The following is an 18866-nucleotide window of genomic DNA, read 5'->3' as shown; positions in this document are numbered from 1 at the left end:
TAATTTGTCTAAGTTTAATTATAGTATTAATCTAGGTAGTGCTTTAGTATTCTTAGAGTAGTCTATATATCTATTAAGCGCGTCTGCTTTTATATTATTATTCCCTTTTTTATAAAAGATCTCAAAGTTATATCTTGATAATGTTTCTGACTATCTAATCTGTTTCTTATTAAGTTCCTTAGTTGTAGTAAAGTAAAGTAGATTCTTATGATCTATATATACCTTTACTAAGTACTTAGATTCTTCTAAATATATATGTCATTTGTTAAATGCTATTATAATAGCTAAGAGTTCCTTATTATAGATCTTGTAGTTAAGTTCCGCTAGAATTATCTTTCTTAAGTAAAAGACAACTGATCTTAGTCGTCCTTTGTTATTTAGTTAACTTATACATATTCCTATAACATAGTCTGATATATTTATTTTCAGGATTATTTGCCTCTCTAAGTCAAATGTCATAAGTATAAAAGCAGACGTAAATTGTCTCTTTAACTTCTAGAATAAAAACTTTGCTTTTATTCCCTAATAAAAGAGTTAATCTTTCTTAGTCATTAAAGTTAGTAGTGCTATAATCTTTGAGTACCCTTTAATAAACCTCCTATAAAAGTTCACGAATCTAAGGAAAGATTATATTTCCTTAATATTCTTTAGTTAAGGTTAGTCTTATACTACCTTAACTTTAGATTCGTTTATCTGGATTCTACTTATAATTAGAATATAACCTAGGAACTTCACTTTCTTTTTATAAAATTTATATTTCTCTAGTTTAATTAGGAGATGTGCCTTCTTTAAAGCACAAAGCACTTGCTTTATATAGCTCTTATATTCCTCTTCTGTTTTTAAGTAGATAAGGATATTATTAAGATATATTATAGCAAAAATGTCTAAGAATTCTCTTAAGACATTATTAACTAAGGCTTAGAATATTGCGGGTATATTTATTAACCTAAATAATATAACAAGATATTTGTAATAGCTATATTATGTATAAAACGCGGTCTTTTATTCCTCTCCTTCCTTTATTCTGACTAGATTATATACTCCTTATAAGTTAAGCGTTATAAACTATTCTGCTTTGCGAATTTTGTTATAGAGTTCTAAGATAAGTAGTAATATATATCAATTCTTGATTATAATTGCATTTAGCTATTTATAGTCTATACATAACCTTAACTTTCCGTTAGGTTTTAGTACAAACAATATTAGGTAACTAGCTAGAGATATTAAAGGTCTAATAAATCCTTTTTTAAGGTTTTTATTTAGATATTCTCTAGTTTTCTTTAATTCTCTTTCTAAAAATTAATATATTAGTTTAAATACTAGTTTAGTTCTAAGTTCTAAAGATATCTTATAGTTTTAAGATTAATATTTAAGTAAGACTATACTTTCCTTGTCTTCCTTAAATAATTCCTTAAATTCTTTATATTCTAATAGGTAATTATTAAGACTGTCTAAAGCTTCTAAGGTTATAGATTATATCTATATAGCCTTAGTAAAGTGTGCCTGTATATTAGATATCTCACACTTATAATTATAGAATATTAGCATATATAACTTTTAATTAATTACTAGGTTATAATATATTAATTAGGGTTTCTTTAGTATAACGTTATATTTAATCTAAGTAATATCTATTACTATTTCTTTGTAATAATCCTTAATCTGTAATCTTAATAATTATGTTTCTGTAGTAATCTGTCCTTATCCTTCTTTAATAAGTAATCTATCAGCTAGCCTTAGCTAGTAAGGATTCTCTTTATCCCTAGTAAGAGTTTAATTCTAAAGTATATACTCTTGTAAGATGTAGTTCTTTATAGCGTAGCTCTTAAATCCATTATAATTTTTGCCTTCTTGTTATTCAAAAGTATATATAATATTATATATTATAAGTAATATACGTTTAATATTATGATTATTTATAACCTTTTTTCGCGTTTTTTAGGTTGTCTTTTTAAAGGACTTTCTAGTTTTTTGACTCTTCTGGTGCCTTATAAATATACATTCCTATAATCTAGCATCTAAGTGTCTTATAGTAAAGAGTTCGCACCTCCTTAATATTTACTACTAGATGAATAATTAAACTTTCTCTTTCTTCCTTAGTATAATTCTTAAAATATATATGTCCCTTGTACTCTTTATAGTAGGGGTATAACTAATCTAAGCATAAAAAGTGTCTGTAAGGTTCTTGCTAAATACAGTAATCTAAAACTATAGCAAAAGGTTTCTTAACTTTAGCAGGTTCTGCCCTTTTTAAATTAAATCCCTTAACATCCTTATTGTTTTTGATTTCTTCTTATGTTAGGCTCTAAGTGATAGTCTCTTACTTGTGTTCGAGTTCGTTCAGCGTAATGCTGTCTGACGTCGTGAGCGGGCCCAGCAACGCAACCAGTGGAGAAGCTATAGCATTTCTGGTTGACGTCAGCGTTGGGAGGGGGAGAGAAAGATTGACGGTATCAGCACTGTTAGATACAGGATGTCGGTTGAGCGCGGTTATAGATTATCAATTAGCAGAACAACTTTGTGAAAGGTTGCAGATTGATATGGTAGACCTGGCCAAACCTATTCCTATTTCTGATTTTGCTGGTGAGATCCATCAATCCATCTCTCAGGCCCTCCATTTGCCTATACGCGTTGGCGAACACCAGCAGGGATTGCAGATCTTCTATGTGACGAAGGCTGCGTACCCTATGATCTTGGGGAAGAAGTGGATGAGGCTGCACGGCTGCATTCCAGATCCCAGGGATTTGTCAGTGAAGTTTGCAGGGGATTGCGATTGTGAAGAGCAACTTACATTCTAGCAGAACTGCAAGAGTCACAAACCTATTCCTATTTCTGATTTTGCTAGTGAGATCTATTAATCCATCTCTCAGGCCCTCTATTTGCTTATACGCGTTGGCGAACACTAGCAGGGATCGCAGATCTTCTATATGACAAAGGCTGCGTACCTTATGATCTTGGGGAAGAAGTGGATGAGGCTGCACAGCTGCATTCCAGATCCCAGGGATTTGTCAGTAAAGTTTGTAAGGGATTACGATTGTGAAGAGCAACTTACATTCTAGCAGAACTGCAAGAGTCAGAGTAACGAGCCCAGGGCCGAGGAGCAAGCAGCAGAGGAAGAGCTGATAAAGAAGCCACGTGACGAATTTGGCTGTACATATACAGCCAAATTTCAGGCTAACCTGATCAGTAACGAATTTAGCTATACATGTACAGCCAAATTTCAGGCTAACCTAATCAGGGCATTGCTATTACAGGTGACGAAGATTCTTAAGCGTCCTAAAACAGCCCCAGCCGTTTCATGACCTCTACGCCCTGTTAAGGTAGAGAAGACTCTGGGTAGCAGGACAACCACAGCTACCACCCACAGAAGGAAGGTCAAGGAGGCCAGGGCAGCCCAGCACAGCACTGAGCCTGTGAGCATCGTAGCATTCGAGCGATTATTAATCACCCCTGGTGCAGAAATGTTTGCTATCATGATAGAGGACATAAATGAACATATTAAGAAACAGATCCAGCCAGAACTAGATCCAAAGGAGGTTCTTCTAGTGGAATTTCGAGAATTCGCAGATGTCTTCTCGAAGGAGGTTTCTGATACTCTTCCAGAGCACAGGGAGGAGTATGACCACAAGATCGAACTGGAAGCAGGTGCCGAACTGCCCCGAACGCAGCCCTTGCGTAGGATGAGCCCAGATGAGCTCAAGGTGGTCAAGAAATACATCAAGGAGCATCTTGAGAAGAGGTTCATTGAACCAAGCACCGCCTTGTTCGCATCGCCAATTCTTCTGGTACAGAAACCCTAAGGGGGACTCTGTTTCTGTGTCGATTTTAGGGATCTGAACGCTATTACAAAGAAGAATAGCTACGCCATCCCTCGGATTAACGAGACCATGAGTCTTCTTAGAAAAGCTATAGTCTTCTCTAAGCTGGATATTTGACAGGCATATTACCGGATTCGTTTGGCGACTAAGAAGGACTGCGAACTTACCACGTTTAGCACTGCGTATGGCAACTACTGATATAGGGTACTGTTGTTCGGATTAATCTCTGCGCTAGCGACGTTCCAACGCTTCATGAACGAGAAATTTATGAAGGTGCTTGGAAAATTCGTTGTGCTGTACCTAGATGACATCTTGATCTTCAGCTAATCGAGAAAAGAACACAAGCAACACGTACGAGAGGTCTTACAGATTCTCCGCGAAAGTGATATTCAGGCTGACATTAAGAAAAGCGAGTTCTATACGTAGTCAGTGAAGTATCTCGGGTTGATCGTGACTCCAGAGGGCATTCAGATGGATCCAGAGCGCGTACGAGTCATTCGGGAGTGGGAGAAACCCAACCCAGGAGATGTCCGCGCGGTACGGAGATTCCTGGGGTTTGTCAACTTCTATCGACGATTCTGCTTAGGATTCAGCAAGGTAGCAAGGCTGCTGAATGACCTGTTAAAGAAGGATGCAGGGCGCACCTGGGATAACCGCTGTACTGAGGCGTTCCAGGCTCTAAAGGACCTCGTTTCGAAGGAGCCAGTCCTCGCTCATTTCGACCCTGAGAAGGAGACGGTTGTGGAGTGCAACGCGAGCGACCATACAGTTGGTGGAGTGCTCTCGTAACAAGGGGAGGATGGAGAACTTCATCCTGTGGCATTCTTCTTAACAAGTATGGCACCAGCAGAGCGTAATTACGCGATTTACGACAAGGAACTGCTGGCTATTATCCGTTGTTTTGAGGAATGGTCGCCGGAGCTACGCTCGCTAGGAGAGGATCCTGTCCAAATACTCATAGATCACAAGGCTCTAGAGTATTTCATGTCAACGAAGAAGCTGACACGTCGGCAAGCACGCTAGGCGGAGTTATTATCTCAATACAACTTTAAGATCGGATATCGCCCAGGAGCTGCCAACGGAAAAGCTGACGTATTGACTCGAAGGGAAACTGAGATCCCAAGAGCGAAGGAGGATCCTAATCTGCATCAGACCCTTCTGCAATAAAACATGCTGTCCGAGGAGGTGAAAGACGACCTGAAGATCTCGGTAGTGTAGGCGTTGCCAGAGGAGGAAGATTTGCCGCTCTGGAAGAGGGTAGAGAAAGAGAATCGGGTTGACGAGACGTTCAACGCGATTAGGATGGAGAAACAAGTGGAGAACCCAAAGAAGAAAATATTTGGGTACAACATTCAAAATTGTGAAGACAAGGAAGAAGTGCTGTGGTACAGAGAAAAACTGGCAGTACCAGCAGCAATAGTGACAGACGTGATTTGAGAGATCCACGAGAGCAAGGAGACTGGGCACTCAGGCCGTACAAAGACAAGGAAGGCTATCGCGAATAGTAGGTACTACATCTCAAATAGATACACGTTAGTCGGGAGATTCTTGCGGAATTGTCATGTCTGCAGGAGGACCAAACCTGTGTATCAGCTTCCTGCAGGCCTGTTGCAACCTCTTCCAATTCCTGAGCGCCCCTGGCAGGATATCTCGATGGATTTCGTCACAGGATTGCCGACATCAGAAGGCTACAACGCTGTTCTAGTGATTGTTAATCGGCTAAGCAAGGAACGCCACTATATCCCTTGCACAGCCGCAGAGGAGGGCACGACTTCGGAGGAGACAGCCAAAATGCTGTACAGGAACGTGTGGAAGCTCCATGGGCTTCCGCAGACAATTGTATCTGACCGAGGGCCGCAGTTCGCCAGCGAAGTGTGGAAACAATGGTGCCAAATCTTGGGAGTCAAAGCGAAGCTATCTACGGCTCACCATCCACAGACAGATGGCCAGACAGAAGTCTCTAATGCAGAGATGGAACGATACCTGAGGGCCTATGTAGATTTTGCACAGGACGATTAGAACAACCTTCTCTTAAGCGCCGAATTTGCTGCGAACGCAGCAGTGTCTAAGTCCACACAGCTGTCGCCATTCATGATCACACGCAGATATCAGCCAAGGAAAGAGTTAAAGCAAAGCTATCTACAGCTTACTATCTATAGACAGATAGCTAGACAAAAGTCTCTAATGCAGAGATAGAATGATACTTAAGGGCTTATATAGATTTTGTACAGGATAATTAGAATAACCTTCTCTTAAGCGCTAAATTTGCTGCAAATATAGCAGTATCTAAGTCTATATAGCTGTCGCACGAGCCTGAGTCTGCAGAGACAGCAAGGAAACGCGTAGCCCTAGGGAAGGCTAAGAACCTAGCAAGGCCAATGGAAAAGGGTTGGAAGTGGGCACAGGAGTATCTGAAGGCTGCGCAGTTGCGGCAACAAGAGCAGGCGAATAAGCATCGCTAGGAAATCGATTTCGAAGAAGGAGATAAGGTCTGGTATCAACAAAGAACATTAGCACGACAAGACCTTGCAAGAAACTCGATTCGAAATAGATTAGGCCATTCCCTGTTGTGAAGAGGCTTGAGCAGAGTTTTCGTTTAGAACTGCCCTCATCAATGAGGATTCACAACGTGTTCTATGCATCACTGCTGACCAAGGACCCTGCCGACCCTCTGCCAGGTGCAGGAGTATTTACAGCCTCTGCCAGTAGAGACAGAAGAAGAGGAGGCGTGGGAGGTCGAAGATATAGTCGACGTCAAGAGAGTGGGCAAAGCATGGAAGGTACGAGCAAGATGGGTAGGCTGGCCAGAGGACCTGACCTATTACCCTATCTCAAACTTCAAGGGCTCTGAAGACCTGCTCAGGGACTATTTCGAAAGGCACCCAGCGAAAGAGGTGCCTAATTGGTTGATTTGAGGCTGAGTACGGAAAATCTAATAAGGATGTCACGTGACAGATTTGGCTGTACATGTACAGTTAAATATCAGACTGTCAAAGCGTGTGAGCTATCCGGACGGATTACGAATAGAGAGGTTCGCCTTACCCGATTAGGGAAGCCTAAACTTCACTATACAGCAGGAGGCCGGATTAGGAACTATGAATGCTCTGTGGCCTATGGCGTGGCCCACGCACACACAGGCCTCACCCGCTGGCGTTGGAGTATATGAATCTGTGCATGGCCACATTGTAGATAGATTCTCCAGCTTTCGTTTTAGCAATCTATAGACTATTGATTTGTTCTAGTTTCGAGCTATTGCAAATATTACTTTAGGCATTTACTTATATCCTCTTATAATATAGCAGAAATAATTATTCTAAACCTTTTTAAGTAATTTAATTATAGTTTTTATTAATACTTCCTTTATACCTTATATACTTAAACCTTACTTTTGTACACTATATAATAGAGTAAGCCTAACTACTACTATATATAATAGTTATAAGTTATATATTAATAATCTCTAAATAAAGGTAACTAGTTTTACTAAGGCCTTAAAGGCTATAATACTCTTATAAATTATATATATTATATATTTGTTCTAGATAAGCTTAGGGTTTAGCTATACCCCTAGCACTTTAATTACCTTATTCTTAACTGCTACTTAATAGCCACTTATTTAGATAATTAATACAAGGTCCTCTTATATATAGTGTCTACTTTATATAAAGTATATTAGCTAGTACTTATTAAGGGCAAACTTAGTACTATATGTTTCCGCCTAGCATTAGTATTATAAATAGAAGTACTATGAATAAGTTAGAATTAGCTTATAATAATTTTATTATGCGCTTTTACTCTATATTACTAGGTAGATATTATCTATAAAGCTAAATTCTAGTATTCCTTTTTCTGAGTCTTAGAACTATTCTAGTAGGCCAGATATAAAGAATAGAAATAAGATTAGCAAAAGAGGAGAGCCTTGCAGAATGCCTATATTAGTCTTAATCTAGTCACTTTTATATCCTATATATATAATATATATATGCCTTACATATAAAAAGTATATAACTGCTTAAATAAGTTAATCTAGGAGGCTCTTCTGCTTAAGGATATCTAGTAGCTTATTATAAGAGACGTTATTAAAGGCCTTTAAGAGGTCTAGGCTTAGCATTAAGACTATATTCCTTGATTATGCCTACTATATAGTTTAAACATATAAGGTTAGCAGGCCTATTACAGAAGCTGTAGATCTGTCCCTTTTTACCCTTATCTAGGTCTAAAGGAGCAGAGAGTATTGTTTTGCCACATTACTTAAGCGAGTCATAAGGACCTTCTTAATAATCTTTGCTAGCGTATTCTCTAGGGCAATTAGCCTATAGCTGCTAGGCAGCAAGTAATTCTTTTTGCTCTTTTTATGTAAGACTATTATAATTAATTCTTTATATTATGTTAAAAGCGTACTACATATAAAGGCTATATAAATATTATATACTAGTCTAATTATAATTTCTTATAATTTTATTATATTATTCTATATTAATTAAGGTAGCTTTTCCTTATAAAATAATATAATACAGAGTTCACATCTCTTTACTAGGTCTCTGCCACGCTTTCCCGCATCTACTGTTCAAGGCGAGATGCTTCAGAGTTCAGGTAGACGAAGCCCTTACTCACGCTCTAATTGTAGTTTATTCCTTAAGCATATAGCACCAGCATTCAGCTAGAATGATATCGCTTTGACTTGTATGCAAAACGCACACTCCTTGTAGGCTCTTAGTACGAGTGAGATAGCTAGCCCAGACTCTTTATATATTAATACATGTATACTGTCCTCTTAGGCTGTGCAGACAGTCTCCTTAGTAGCCGCTATTATATATTACATCTTACGTTAAGCCTAAAGAGCTCTTTACTTTATGTTATTTATAAAAGTCTCCTTTATATAGACTAATTATGTCTTATAAGTAATTCATTTAATACTTATATATTAGCTATATACTAATTCCTTACTTACTAATTAAGCTTATATCTCTATTATCTTAATAGATGCCCTTATATAATATACTTATAGTCACGCTTTAATAAGTTTATACAAGCTTATTCTAAATAAACTAGTATCTTTAACTACTTATAATTTTGTATAATTATTTATATAAGATAATTCGCTTATAATTCTTAAGGGTAGTCTATAACTCTAGCCTTAATAAGGCTTATAAGTCTTAATAATTGTATTAAAGGATTTCCCTTTCCTTACTAGCAAGTCATTATATTTACACGCGTAATACATGATCTCAGGAGGGGACAAGCACAGGGGTGTCCTGTCTCTCAAATAGAACGATATCACATCCACTAATAGTAGAGTCAGTTTCAGGTCTAAGTACAAGTCAGATACTTAAGAGTCAGATGGTTTTCGTAAGCCAATTCCCTTGGTTTAATGCGCGCGGGCGACTTGTGTACGCAGCGCACGCGTTCACCCATACCACCATCTGGATTTCGTTTAGTTTTATCGCTGTAGCGACTACTCACACCAGATACTGTGAGAAGGTAACAATCTATATCCTAGCGGTCTGAATGACTGATAACTGCTCAGTGCAAGCTCACTAAGGGCGATAACTATATATAAGATCTTTTTTTTATTAGTATTTATTACTTATATATAAAATAAAAAGTTAATTTATAATTAGTTTAAGAATTCTTAAAGTCTCTTTTTATCTTTATAAAATAAGTCTAGTAATATAACTTTAAATTATATATTTTTTCTTTAGCCTTTAATAATAGTAATACTTATTAGTCTTAAGGTAACTAATATAATATATATCTTTAAATAATATATATAATATCTGTTTAACTATACTTAGTATTCTGAAAAATAGTAATTAAAGTATTAAGGCTTAATTAATTAAGATAAGTCTTAATTAGAAGCTAAGTCTAAAGGGTTAGTTATGTAGAATAAGAAGTGTAGTAAATAATACTAAGATGTCTTCAACTTAGATATAAGCTAATAATATAAGTTAACTACAAAGACTATGAAACTATCTAGAAAATGAGCGTGCTTATATAGACTAGAAGATTCGTGCTCAGAGTTGATCATTCTGATCACCTCTAATCATTGCTTATAAGTGCTCACCCTGATCACCTTTGATCATTGCTTATGAGTGCTCACCCTGATCACCTCTAATCATTACGTTGTCTAGGTCTGACTATGTGTGTAGTTCAGGGTCCGGTTCTGTCCAAGTCTGTCATAGTTCCTTCGCAGAGTGCCAGGCAGCTCCGTAGTGCCTATTAGTGCTTAGCGTGTTCACGTGCTATAATACACTAGTATAGCTAATATTACTTTTATAAGCTAGAATCTCACTTGATTTCTCTCAGTTTACTTAACTTAAATAAACATTTTGTAGTAACTCTTACTCTTTCTTTATAGAGATCTCTTTAGGACGGCCAGAGCGTGGTTTATCCTTAATAAAATGCTTAAGAATTCGCCTATCTTGCTCAGGGTAATACTTACGCTCCTGTGCCTTTTTTTTGAATATTTAATTGTGTCCTCTATGGAATACTAGTCTTTTTCTTGATCTCTAAGCCAGGATATTCTTCTGTTAACAGTGTCAAGCACTATACCCTTAGTGCTAATGAATAATAAAGGCGTTGACGCTGCTTAGGGTGCGGAGGCTGTAAGAAGGCATCTTGAGGACGGTAAGCTCTTAAAGGGGCTATTCGAGAGAATAAACAGCTTACCAAGGGCAGGATCCTCTTCATCTTTTACTCCGTACGTCCTCTCCATTTAGAATGCCCTTAGCACTGTCAAGCGCCTTGTTGACCGCCTCGAATACCCAAAAAACTCCTGTCACACCGCTTATTTCGCTATCCCCGTTGAATTTGCAAATCTGGCTTGTAAAACGCTTCTACAGCTGCCAAATAACACTTCATAAGAGCTATTTACCGTCAAACTGCGTCAATTCTTTTCAAAATCACAAAATTCAGAGCATTCCTGGCCACCCCCAGAGCTTTCCTGACAGGTACGTCTATCCTCATACAAATTTCTATGGGGCGCCAAGTACACACTAGGAAGAGAGTGGCGCGGACTAGGAACTAGCACCCGCAGCTAAAATTTAGCTCGGTAATGACTTTTGGTGCACGCCTCCGTACTTTCGTAATGATTTGGTCAAATACAAAAATTCTAGCTCAGAGCTAACAATACTTAGGCCTCCTACCGTAGTAAAGATGAAACACCCCGAGAGAGTGGTGTAACGAAACCACCGGAAAAGGCCAGAAATGGTGGAAATAGTGGGAAATGACTGAACCAATCGACGCGGGTTTGCGGGAAATTTTCTTGGCCTGTGGGATAGATTTCTTTCCTACTTCATAACACGCCTCTCTCTAAGCAAAGCTCTTGCCCGAAGTCTAGTACACATGGTCTCTAATCTGGATATCGCTCAGTACAGCAGCCCAATTTACACCCTTGTGCGCTTTTGCCACTTTAAATGTCATGGAGCCACCACGAACGTGCGGTCATTGTGCTAGAATGATCTCAACATCCTCAGGTTTGCAATACCTCTTGTCAGAAACAGGTGTGGATATTACACGGGACTCCGAAGAATTTCATTGGTCTGTTGATTCTTGCTGCTCGATCTGTCTTGCCATTCATGATTTGGCAAAACGGTATCACTGGCTTGACGAAGTAGAGTACCTCCGCAAACCATTGCAAGGCGAGAAAATCGTCTTGAGTGTACGTTTCTTGACTCCTTCGTCTGGATCCTGGGACGTTCAATTTATTCGAGTTTCAATCTGGTCAACAGAGGGAGGGGAGGATGTGTACCTCCAGTTTGGGGTTGAGGTAAACCATGGTAAGTTGTGAGCCTATATACAGCCTGAGATGCGTGGAGAATGTGCTTCATATGTTGAACCCATTCTCAGATGACCCAGCTGCCAAGTATGTAAGAACAAGGCCGATAAATCCGCATGTTGGAGGTTCAGCTTCATTTGACACTGCTCGAAAATGGCTTCAAGACTGCCTCGAGAATCACCATACCAAGTGCCCGGTCAACCGGTCTGCCTCACCACCAAAGCGACTGATCGAGCTACAGGGAAATGATGCCAAACCGTTGAAGGTATACTTGCGCCAACCTGGACAGGATGAAAACCTTCCCTATGCAGCCTTAAGCTATTGCTGGGGAGACGATCAGCGTTTCACCTTGAATACACAGGACTCTTGATCACATGCAGAAGGGTTTTGACATGGAAGAGCTACCGCAAACCCTACAGGACGCAATCATTGTGACTTGGAGGCTCGAGCTTCGCTTTATATGGATAGATGCACTATGCATTTTACAAGATTCCGTGGCAGACAAAGACATTGAAATAAGTAAAATGAGCCAGATCTACAGCAATGCAACAATGACTATCTATGCTGCCCATTCTCCAAGATGCGATCACGGTTTCTTAAACACTAGAACTCTCGAGGGAGATGATATGCCTTCCACCAAATCCTCGATAATAGACTTTCCCTGTCCAGATGGCGAGCTTGGGCACTTGATCGTCCGAAAATACAAGTTGTATGAGCCATCTGGAGAGCCATTGGAAAACCGTGCATGGGCTCTACAGGAACGAACATTGTCTCCTCGTGTTCTTGCATACGGTTCGTGGCAAGTCTGGTGGAAATGTTGCTCAGCTCTCCTTTGTGACGGTGGAACAGTTGATAATTTCGGTAGGAAAGGGGCATCACTGGTGAGCTTAGCTGGAGATCTAGATCAAGAATGGTCTTGGGAGATGTGGGAAGACTTGGTTTCTGATTATACACGCCGAGGATTGAGCGTACCATCGGACAAGCTGCCTGCCTTTTCAGCTATTGCGTCTCGCTTCCAGGAAATTTTCCATGATGATTACTGCGCGGGTCTTTGGCGAAGTAAGCTGACTGAGGGGTTGCAATGGTCCGTCAATGAGCCTGAATTATTTAGACCCGAGGAATATCGGGCACCAACTTGGTCTTGGGCTTCTGTCTTTGGTGACGTTCTATTTCCCAATAAGCCCCCGAATGAAGGTATTTTCGACATTGAAATACATCGGACGGAGATTATTGAATGGAAGGTTACGCTAGCAAACACAGCGAATCCTTTTGGAAGAGTCATTGATGGCACGCTGAGAATGAAAGGGATCGTAAAAAAACTCGACTGGGATGGCGCCCAACGAATTCCTAGGGAAGGTTTTGACCGATCAGCAGAGTCAGAACACAGCATAGCCTACTTCCTATCAACAATTGCCTCAGCATATCCAGACTGTGCAGCGCAGAAACTGTACAACATTAATAAAGTGACCCCAGAAAGTGATTCACCACCTCAAGAGACGATCTTCTGGATGGGAATTGAAGAAGGGAAGACTTTTATGACGCGGCCTATTGTGTGCATTGCGCTCGATGGCCAGTTAGCCATCATGCTAGAGGAGTTATACGATGGCACGTATGCTAGAACTGGTCTCATGGTGTTCGACACCTCCAAAGACATGAAGACTTATTTCGAAGCCTGCCAGGTCTCTGAGGTGGTGATTCGATGATCTGTCCCATTCATGATCTCACCTATCTATTTGAAATAACCATAGGAAAACGAAAGAGATTGTCGAACCGAAGGATTTGCCGTTGTGGTGTTATGAACCGCTCTCAGAGAGGGACGATCCGAGGGTAGCGCTTGGTAAGGAAAACTAGGAGTCCTGGAACATGCGTATGGTAGGAGCTGAACCAGTGTTCACAATCATCAGAACACAACTGTAATAGAGGTCCTGTTCCGTTCGTTCCGTTCCAACCCAATATCGAGATCTATTGTGGGGAAGGGAAAAGGAGGAGAAGCACCAGGAGAGTGGGTGGGGGGCCCGGTGGTAATGCATATGGGAGATTTGGCTGTCCAATGTGGAAATCTCCCCCTCTGTCCCAGCTGCGCTGGCCGCTCCAGGGCGGCTGTGCGGGAGCCCCATGACGAGCGGCCATCCTAGGCCATCCTGCAGTGCCCACCCACGAATCACCCGAGAGTTTTGAGCGGTGGATGAGTGGTGGTTGAGCTCGTGATAAAAGCGGCGTCGAGGGGGTGAGCATCGGAGATGCGGAGCAGATTTTACTTTCTTGTGCTGCCAAGACTTGTGACCATTTGAAAGTTGCAGTAATGATTATATTTACTACGTAGCAGTACTCCGAACTGCCAGCTAGTGTTGATCGACCGATTTACTTCCATCAGACTCTTTTCTTGCGAATGATGACATTAGCGTGCTAAACATCCTAAGCTATGTTATCTACCAGGCAGCGCTCGATGGCTCCGTACCTGAAGTGCCCCTGCATCATGCCCTGCATAGATCTTTCTTCTATGACTCACATTATCTACATGAGTTGGCCCGCAGAGACCGCATTGCTAATGCCAGGACATGTGTTTGAGTCAGACACAAACTCCTGACTCTACCACCAGAAAAAGGATGCACCAAACACTCTGCCAGAAGGACAGAGCTAATGAGTTTCGAAGCACGCTTGATTGAAGTACACCTGAAACAAGCAGGTCCAAGAACAGACACAGTCTCTAGCCTACTTAACAGCAATGTCGGTACCTGCCGAAGAGCATTCTGCGAAATCAACAACTCCTGACAAGATTCTTCTTCCTGCGACGGCCACGGTGTCCTCCAGCCCTGAATATGCCCAACGCCTAATTGCACATGTGGCTCGCAGCTTTTTGACGAGTCCAATCTTGATCGGCCTGATCACCGAGGTAGATGACATCAAGCAGCCTCCCTTCACTCCTTTCACCTTCGAACGACGCGTGAAGCACTTCGAAAGTGGCAGCATTATATCTTCAGCTAGGAACGGCGCTTTGATTGCCGAGGCAGACAACTGGACAGCGGCTTCGTTATGGCAGCCACCTGGGTTTACTGGTGGCATGGATGCTCCACGTTATCACAATCCACTACCTCTGCTCAAGGAGTTCATAACAAAAGCGGCCGCTGTGCGGGCAAAATATCTGGATCCTGAATTCCGCGAGAGATACTGGCATCTCAGCTATTTAGCTCGCGATCCATCAAAGATAAGTAAAGGAGCTGTGTCGGCTGTAATGCGACCTTTTCTACAACGGGCTGAAGAGGATGGAGTTCCAGCATGGTTGATATCAGTGGATCTGCATGCAGTACAAGTATACGAGCACTACGGTTTTAGGGTGTGCGAGAAAATCATTATAGGTCAAGGCGTCGCTCGGCCTGATGGATGGCCAGAAGAGGGCGGAGAGGGTTTTGCTCTCTGGGCAATGGTCTTCGATCAACATCTTGGGCGATGACATCGCATGATTGGTTGCCATTTTGCATTCAAGACAAGAATATTGCTACAAGCGTTGTAGAATACTAAACAGAGTGCTCTGAGGGTGAATAGAGAACTTTGATGGTGAATAGAGAAAGATAATCTATATGTCTCCTTGGCTCCAACTCCTCAATGTTCTTGTTGGTGGCATGGTGAAGACCAAACTTACTCGGGTTGTAGCAATAACTACAACGGTAGCACTCTAGGACACAAGTTGCTACCACGATCATTTTCAATATGTTGAGTCTGAAATCATGCGCGTCAAGGCAACCATCAATGCCTCGTATAGAATCCATCTATGATCTGCCCTCCGAGTTGTTTGATGCCATAATCGAGGAGGTAGGGTTGCTGGTTCTTGTTCCGATCTTACGTTACTATACTTATGATAACGTCATGAAAGTGTGTCGGCTATCTACCCATCACGACTGCATTATCATCGCCCTCTCTTGTATCAAAGCGTTTTCGCCATTCTGCGATTGCCATCTTGTTTCGATGTGTCAGCATCACTTTGACGAATGCTGAACGCAGACATGGGGAGGCACTACTGGATTTCTTATTGCGTAATCCGCATATCCGGGACTGTGTTCATACGATCAAGATATGTAGAAGCGCTGGAGAGGCCACCGAGCAGGCCGTTGAGTACCAGAAGCTGAAAGAGCTACTTCCATTGTTGCCAGTACTTCGAAACGTCGAGTAATTTCCACCCTACCTGACATTATTTATTTACTGACGCGGGCAGACTTTTCTACTCCCATGAAGCAAATCTAGATCTGTTGAGATGGATTGCTTCCTTGAAAAGGCAGCCCAATGTTGCCATCACGGCTTTTTCTTTGAAATGTTTTTCTGATGCCCATTACAAAGAAACCGTGGAAGCTTTTAGGGCGCTTTCGTCCATTAGATACTTGAGTTTCTGTGCAGACGTGCCAGCCTTCGTCTCCGGAGGCCGGAGCTTTACGTATCTGGAGAACGTACAAAGAGTCATGTCTATCTGCCAGAACCTGATGTCGCTAGATCTAGTGGTACCACCTCAGAGGACAGTTCCTCTGAAAAGGGAACGTCCGGAGTTCTCTCATTTCAGTTTGAATGGGACTACCGCAAGCTGCCTTCCGCCACTCAAAGAGCTTCGACTGAATGTGAATCCAAGACGTATTATGGTACAAGAAGATGAATGTCTAAACTTGTTGGCAGGATTCCAATGGTCAAGCATTGAAAAGTTGGACATCTCTAGCGATCGTCTGACTGAGACTCTATTGCCTCGGTTTGGTGCCGAAATGGTCAAGCTACAATCTCTCTCGATCATCGTCCTTTACTTGAAACGGAACGGTCTGTGGGCTGCCTCTGAACAGTCCCTGCTGGCGGTGTCCGATTTGCTCGCTAAGAGGTCATTTGTGGAGCTTGAGCTTGACGGCTTCAATAAGACTTTGCCCATAAGGCATGTTGCGTCTGTGCATTTGAGAAAGCTAAGACTTCATATGATAGAGCTGGATCATACCATCGCTCGAGCCAATTTAAGATCTGCTGCGGAGATTCAAGAGCTGGCAGAACTGGCGCCGAACCTGGAACATTTGATGCTCGATGTTGCACATGTGGGAAAGCTGTGGCATCCAAGCGCCATTCCCGGCGTCGATGTTGATGTGCATTTGTACCAGGTATTGGGCGCATTCTCGAAGTTCCGGCACCTCAAGACGCTTCGTCTCTTTCCCCGGTATTACTGTGCAGATGAGAACGGACAAGGTTTGTGGCAACAGGCAATTGATGATGATGGGCAGGCCGTGCGCATCTTCAAGTATCTTAAGAGCATTTCGCCATCCCTTGAACTGCTGGTTCTATCCAGCGATCATCTTGTTGCTCAGTTCGCAGATATCGACCCGATGAGCTGGACGGTCTGCCAATTTGGGGACTGCATTCTGTTAAGGTTGCAACAAGCAAATAAGAACTATGAGCAGAAACAGATCTGGCAGGGACAACGGAGGCTGCGGACAGAGATCAAGAGGTATTCCCATTCGAAGCTACGCTGGACGTCATGATGCCTTATACATGGACACAGGGCTTGACAATTGTCCAGGCATAATACACACACCACTGCAATGATTCTCAGTGATTATGTGGGAGGAAGTTTCACGAAGAGACAGGAAATTCATACAAAGCTGGTACAAATATACCAAGAGCTTCTCAAGATGATATGGCTAGATGCTCAGATGAAGCGCTGAGAAATTTGAAGCTATGAGACTACTCTGTGTCTACCGTGACCGTTTCTCCATAGACCAAATGCCCGCCACTACAGTAAGGTCCTAGAGGGCAATGCCTGGTTCCAAAGCCGATAATCGAAAGCCCTGTACCCCTGCACACGCGACTGAGATTTGAAGAGATAATACCAGCGGAAAACCAGCACGGCGGGTAAAGTGAAGGTATTTCAGAGCTTGGGGTTAGGCTTCTGTGGCGCCACAGTTGCAAGATGGTTCCAAGGATGCTCCTTGGGGCTTTCGTTGAGCATTCTCTGGATGGGATACCTGTAGCTTTTAAAAGACAGAACCCACACCGTGAAGTGTGCAACATACCCGGCCGATTTTTTGGGGGTGGAAGGAAATTGCGATTTGCTTAGTCCAGACATGTCGGGGACATCTATAGCTTGCTCGGGACTGAGTGTGTGAGCCTTTCCATAGCGGGTGAGTTCACTTACTACCATTGATTCCCCTGCTCTGTGACATGTTGGTGCACAGTGATTGCGTGGTCTAAGGAACCTTGTTGAATGGTCTTTTCGGCTGGACATAAATCAATCTTTGGATGGATTACCTCTACGTGTGATCCTTTATATGCCAAAATCTCAGTTCAAAAGCCAGCGTCATGAAGGCGTCAACAAGATTAAACCAGCATCTGCGCCCAGCCGAAGTCAACAATCAAGCTGTTCGCTTCATTTTTAGTTCTCATGGGTCGCCGGTTAATCCTAGACAGGGAACGTGCCGTTGAAACAACCACAAAACAGAGTACACACATATGCAGTGCAGATGCTGGTGATGACCCACCGCCGTTGACGCCTAGCGACATGCTTCAGACTAACGGGGATTGGGAGAGAATTTGAAAGATCTGATCAGGTATCGAAAGGGTTCTCTGAATAAAGAGCGGTGAGCTAAATGCTCCGCTCCTTGACATCTCGGTATTGCACTTTCGAACGTTCAGATGATTGGCTAACTGTGTGCTGACTGTCGGAGATAGTGCATCATGAGTGATTCCGTATTTGGCCGCCCTGTTCCTTAAGGGCAGTTCAATAAAGGTAAATTAGGACATCCAGGGATCGCCCATATTGCCAGAAACCTCATCCGAGCTCAACTGCACTTTTGTCGGCCAATCAGGGAGGACGAGTCGAGGGGAACCGATGCGAAGGACCTGTCACCCCAGAAAGCCTCCGTATCCTGGCAGCCACAAAACCTCAGTCACGTTTGGCTTCAGCAAGTCCAAAGCAGACCAGTTGACATGGATGCGCAAGAGAGATCTGAGATATCAGCAACTTGTGGGCTTTGATTGGTCACCGGTCAGGCAATTGCACTTTCGTTGAGCATGGTGATTGGAAATGCCTCCAGATGGGTCTTCACCTGCATCTCCAACATGATCTCCATGAAATAGTAATCTTTAACCGCGTGCTTTCCATGATCTTAGGCGGGAAGAAGACTCCATGGGATTTGTCGATATCTTATCCATTCATACCGTCTGACGTTCGCCGAGGGATATGTTGTGGTGGCTGGGGCCTTGCCCAAACACCTATGACATCATTCCTAAACTTGGTTAGCTGCAGTTCAAATGCA

General features: G+C 42.1%; 5 protein-coding genes across 5 annotated transcripts; all 5 read left to right on the top strand.

Moving 5' to 3' along the window:
• Positions 1–3461: 3461 nt before the first annotated feature.
• Positions 3462–3800, top strand: EPUS_09129 (uncharacterized protein; the record flags this gene model as incomplete). Its single annotated transcript, XM_007803039.1, has 1 exon — positions 3462–3800. The coding sequence occupies one exon, from the start codon at positions 3462–3464 to the stop codon at positions 3798–3800; it is 339 nt and encodes a 112-aa protein (XP_007801230.1).
• Positions 3801–4289: 489 nt separating this feature from the next.
• On the top strand, positions 4290–4607 carry EPUS_09128 (uncharacterized protein; the record flags this gene model as incomplete). The annotated part of the gene is made up of 1 exon (XM_007803038.1): positions 4290–4607. One exon carries the CDS (start codon positions 4290–4292, stop codon positions 4605–4607), a length of 318 nt encoding a protein of 105 aa, XP_007801229.1.
• Positions 4608–12146: 7539 nt separating this feature from the next.
• Positions 12147–13298, top strand: EPUS_09127 (uncharacterized protein; the record flags this gene model as incomplete). The annotated part of the gene is made up of 1 exon (XM_007803037.1): positions 12147–13298. One exon carries the CDS (start codon positions 12147–12149, stop codon positions 13296–13298), a length of 1152 nt encoding a protein of 383 aa, XP_007801228.1.
• A 1022-nt stretch (positions 13299–14320) lies between these two features.
• On the top strand, positions 14321–15046 carry EPUS_09126 (uncharacterized protein; the record flags this gene model as incomplete). The annotated part of the gene is made up of 1 exon (XM_007803036.1): positions 14321–15046. One exon carries the CDS (start codon positions 14321–14323, stop codon positions 15044–15046), a length of 726 nt encoding a protein of 241 aa, XP_007801227.1.
• Positions 15047–16046: 1000 nt separating this feature from the next.
• On the top strand, positions 16047–17093 carry EPUS_09125 (uncharacterized protein; the record flags this gene model as incomplete). Its single annotated transcript, XM_007803035.1, has 1 exon — positions 16047–17093. The coding sequence occupies one exon, from the start codon at positions 16047–16049 to the stop codon at positions 17091–17093; it is 1047 nt and encodes a 348-aa protein (XP_007801226.1).
• Positions 17094–18866: the final 1773 nt, after the last annotated feature.

This window comes from Endocarpon pusillum (genome assembly GCF_000464535.1).
Source record: "Endocarpon pusillum Z07020 unplaced genomic scaffold scaffold1931, whole genome shotgun sequence".
NCBI lineage: Eukaryota > Fungi > Ascomycota > Eurotiomycetes > Verrucariales > Verrucariaceae > Endocarpon > Endocarpon pusillum.
The sequence above is the reverse complement of the archived record's forward strand: the minus strand, read 5'-3'. Positions and strand labels throughout refer to the sequence as shown.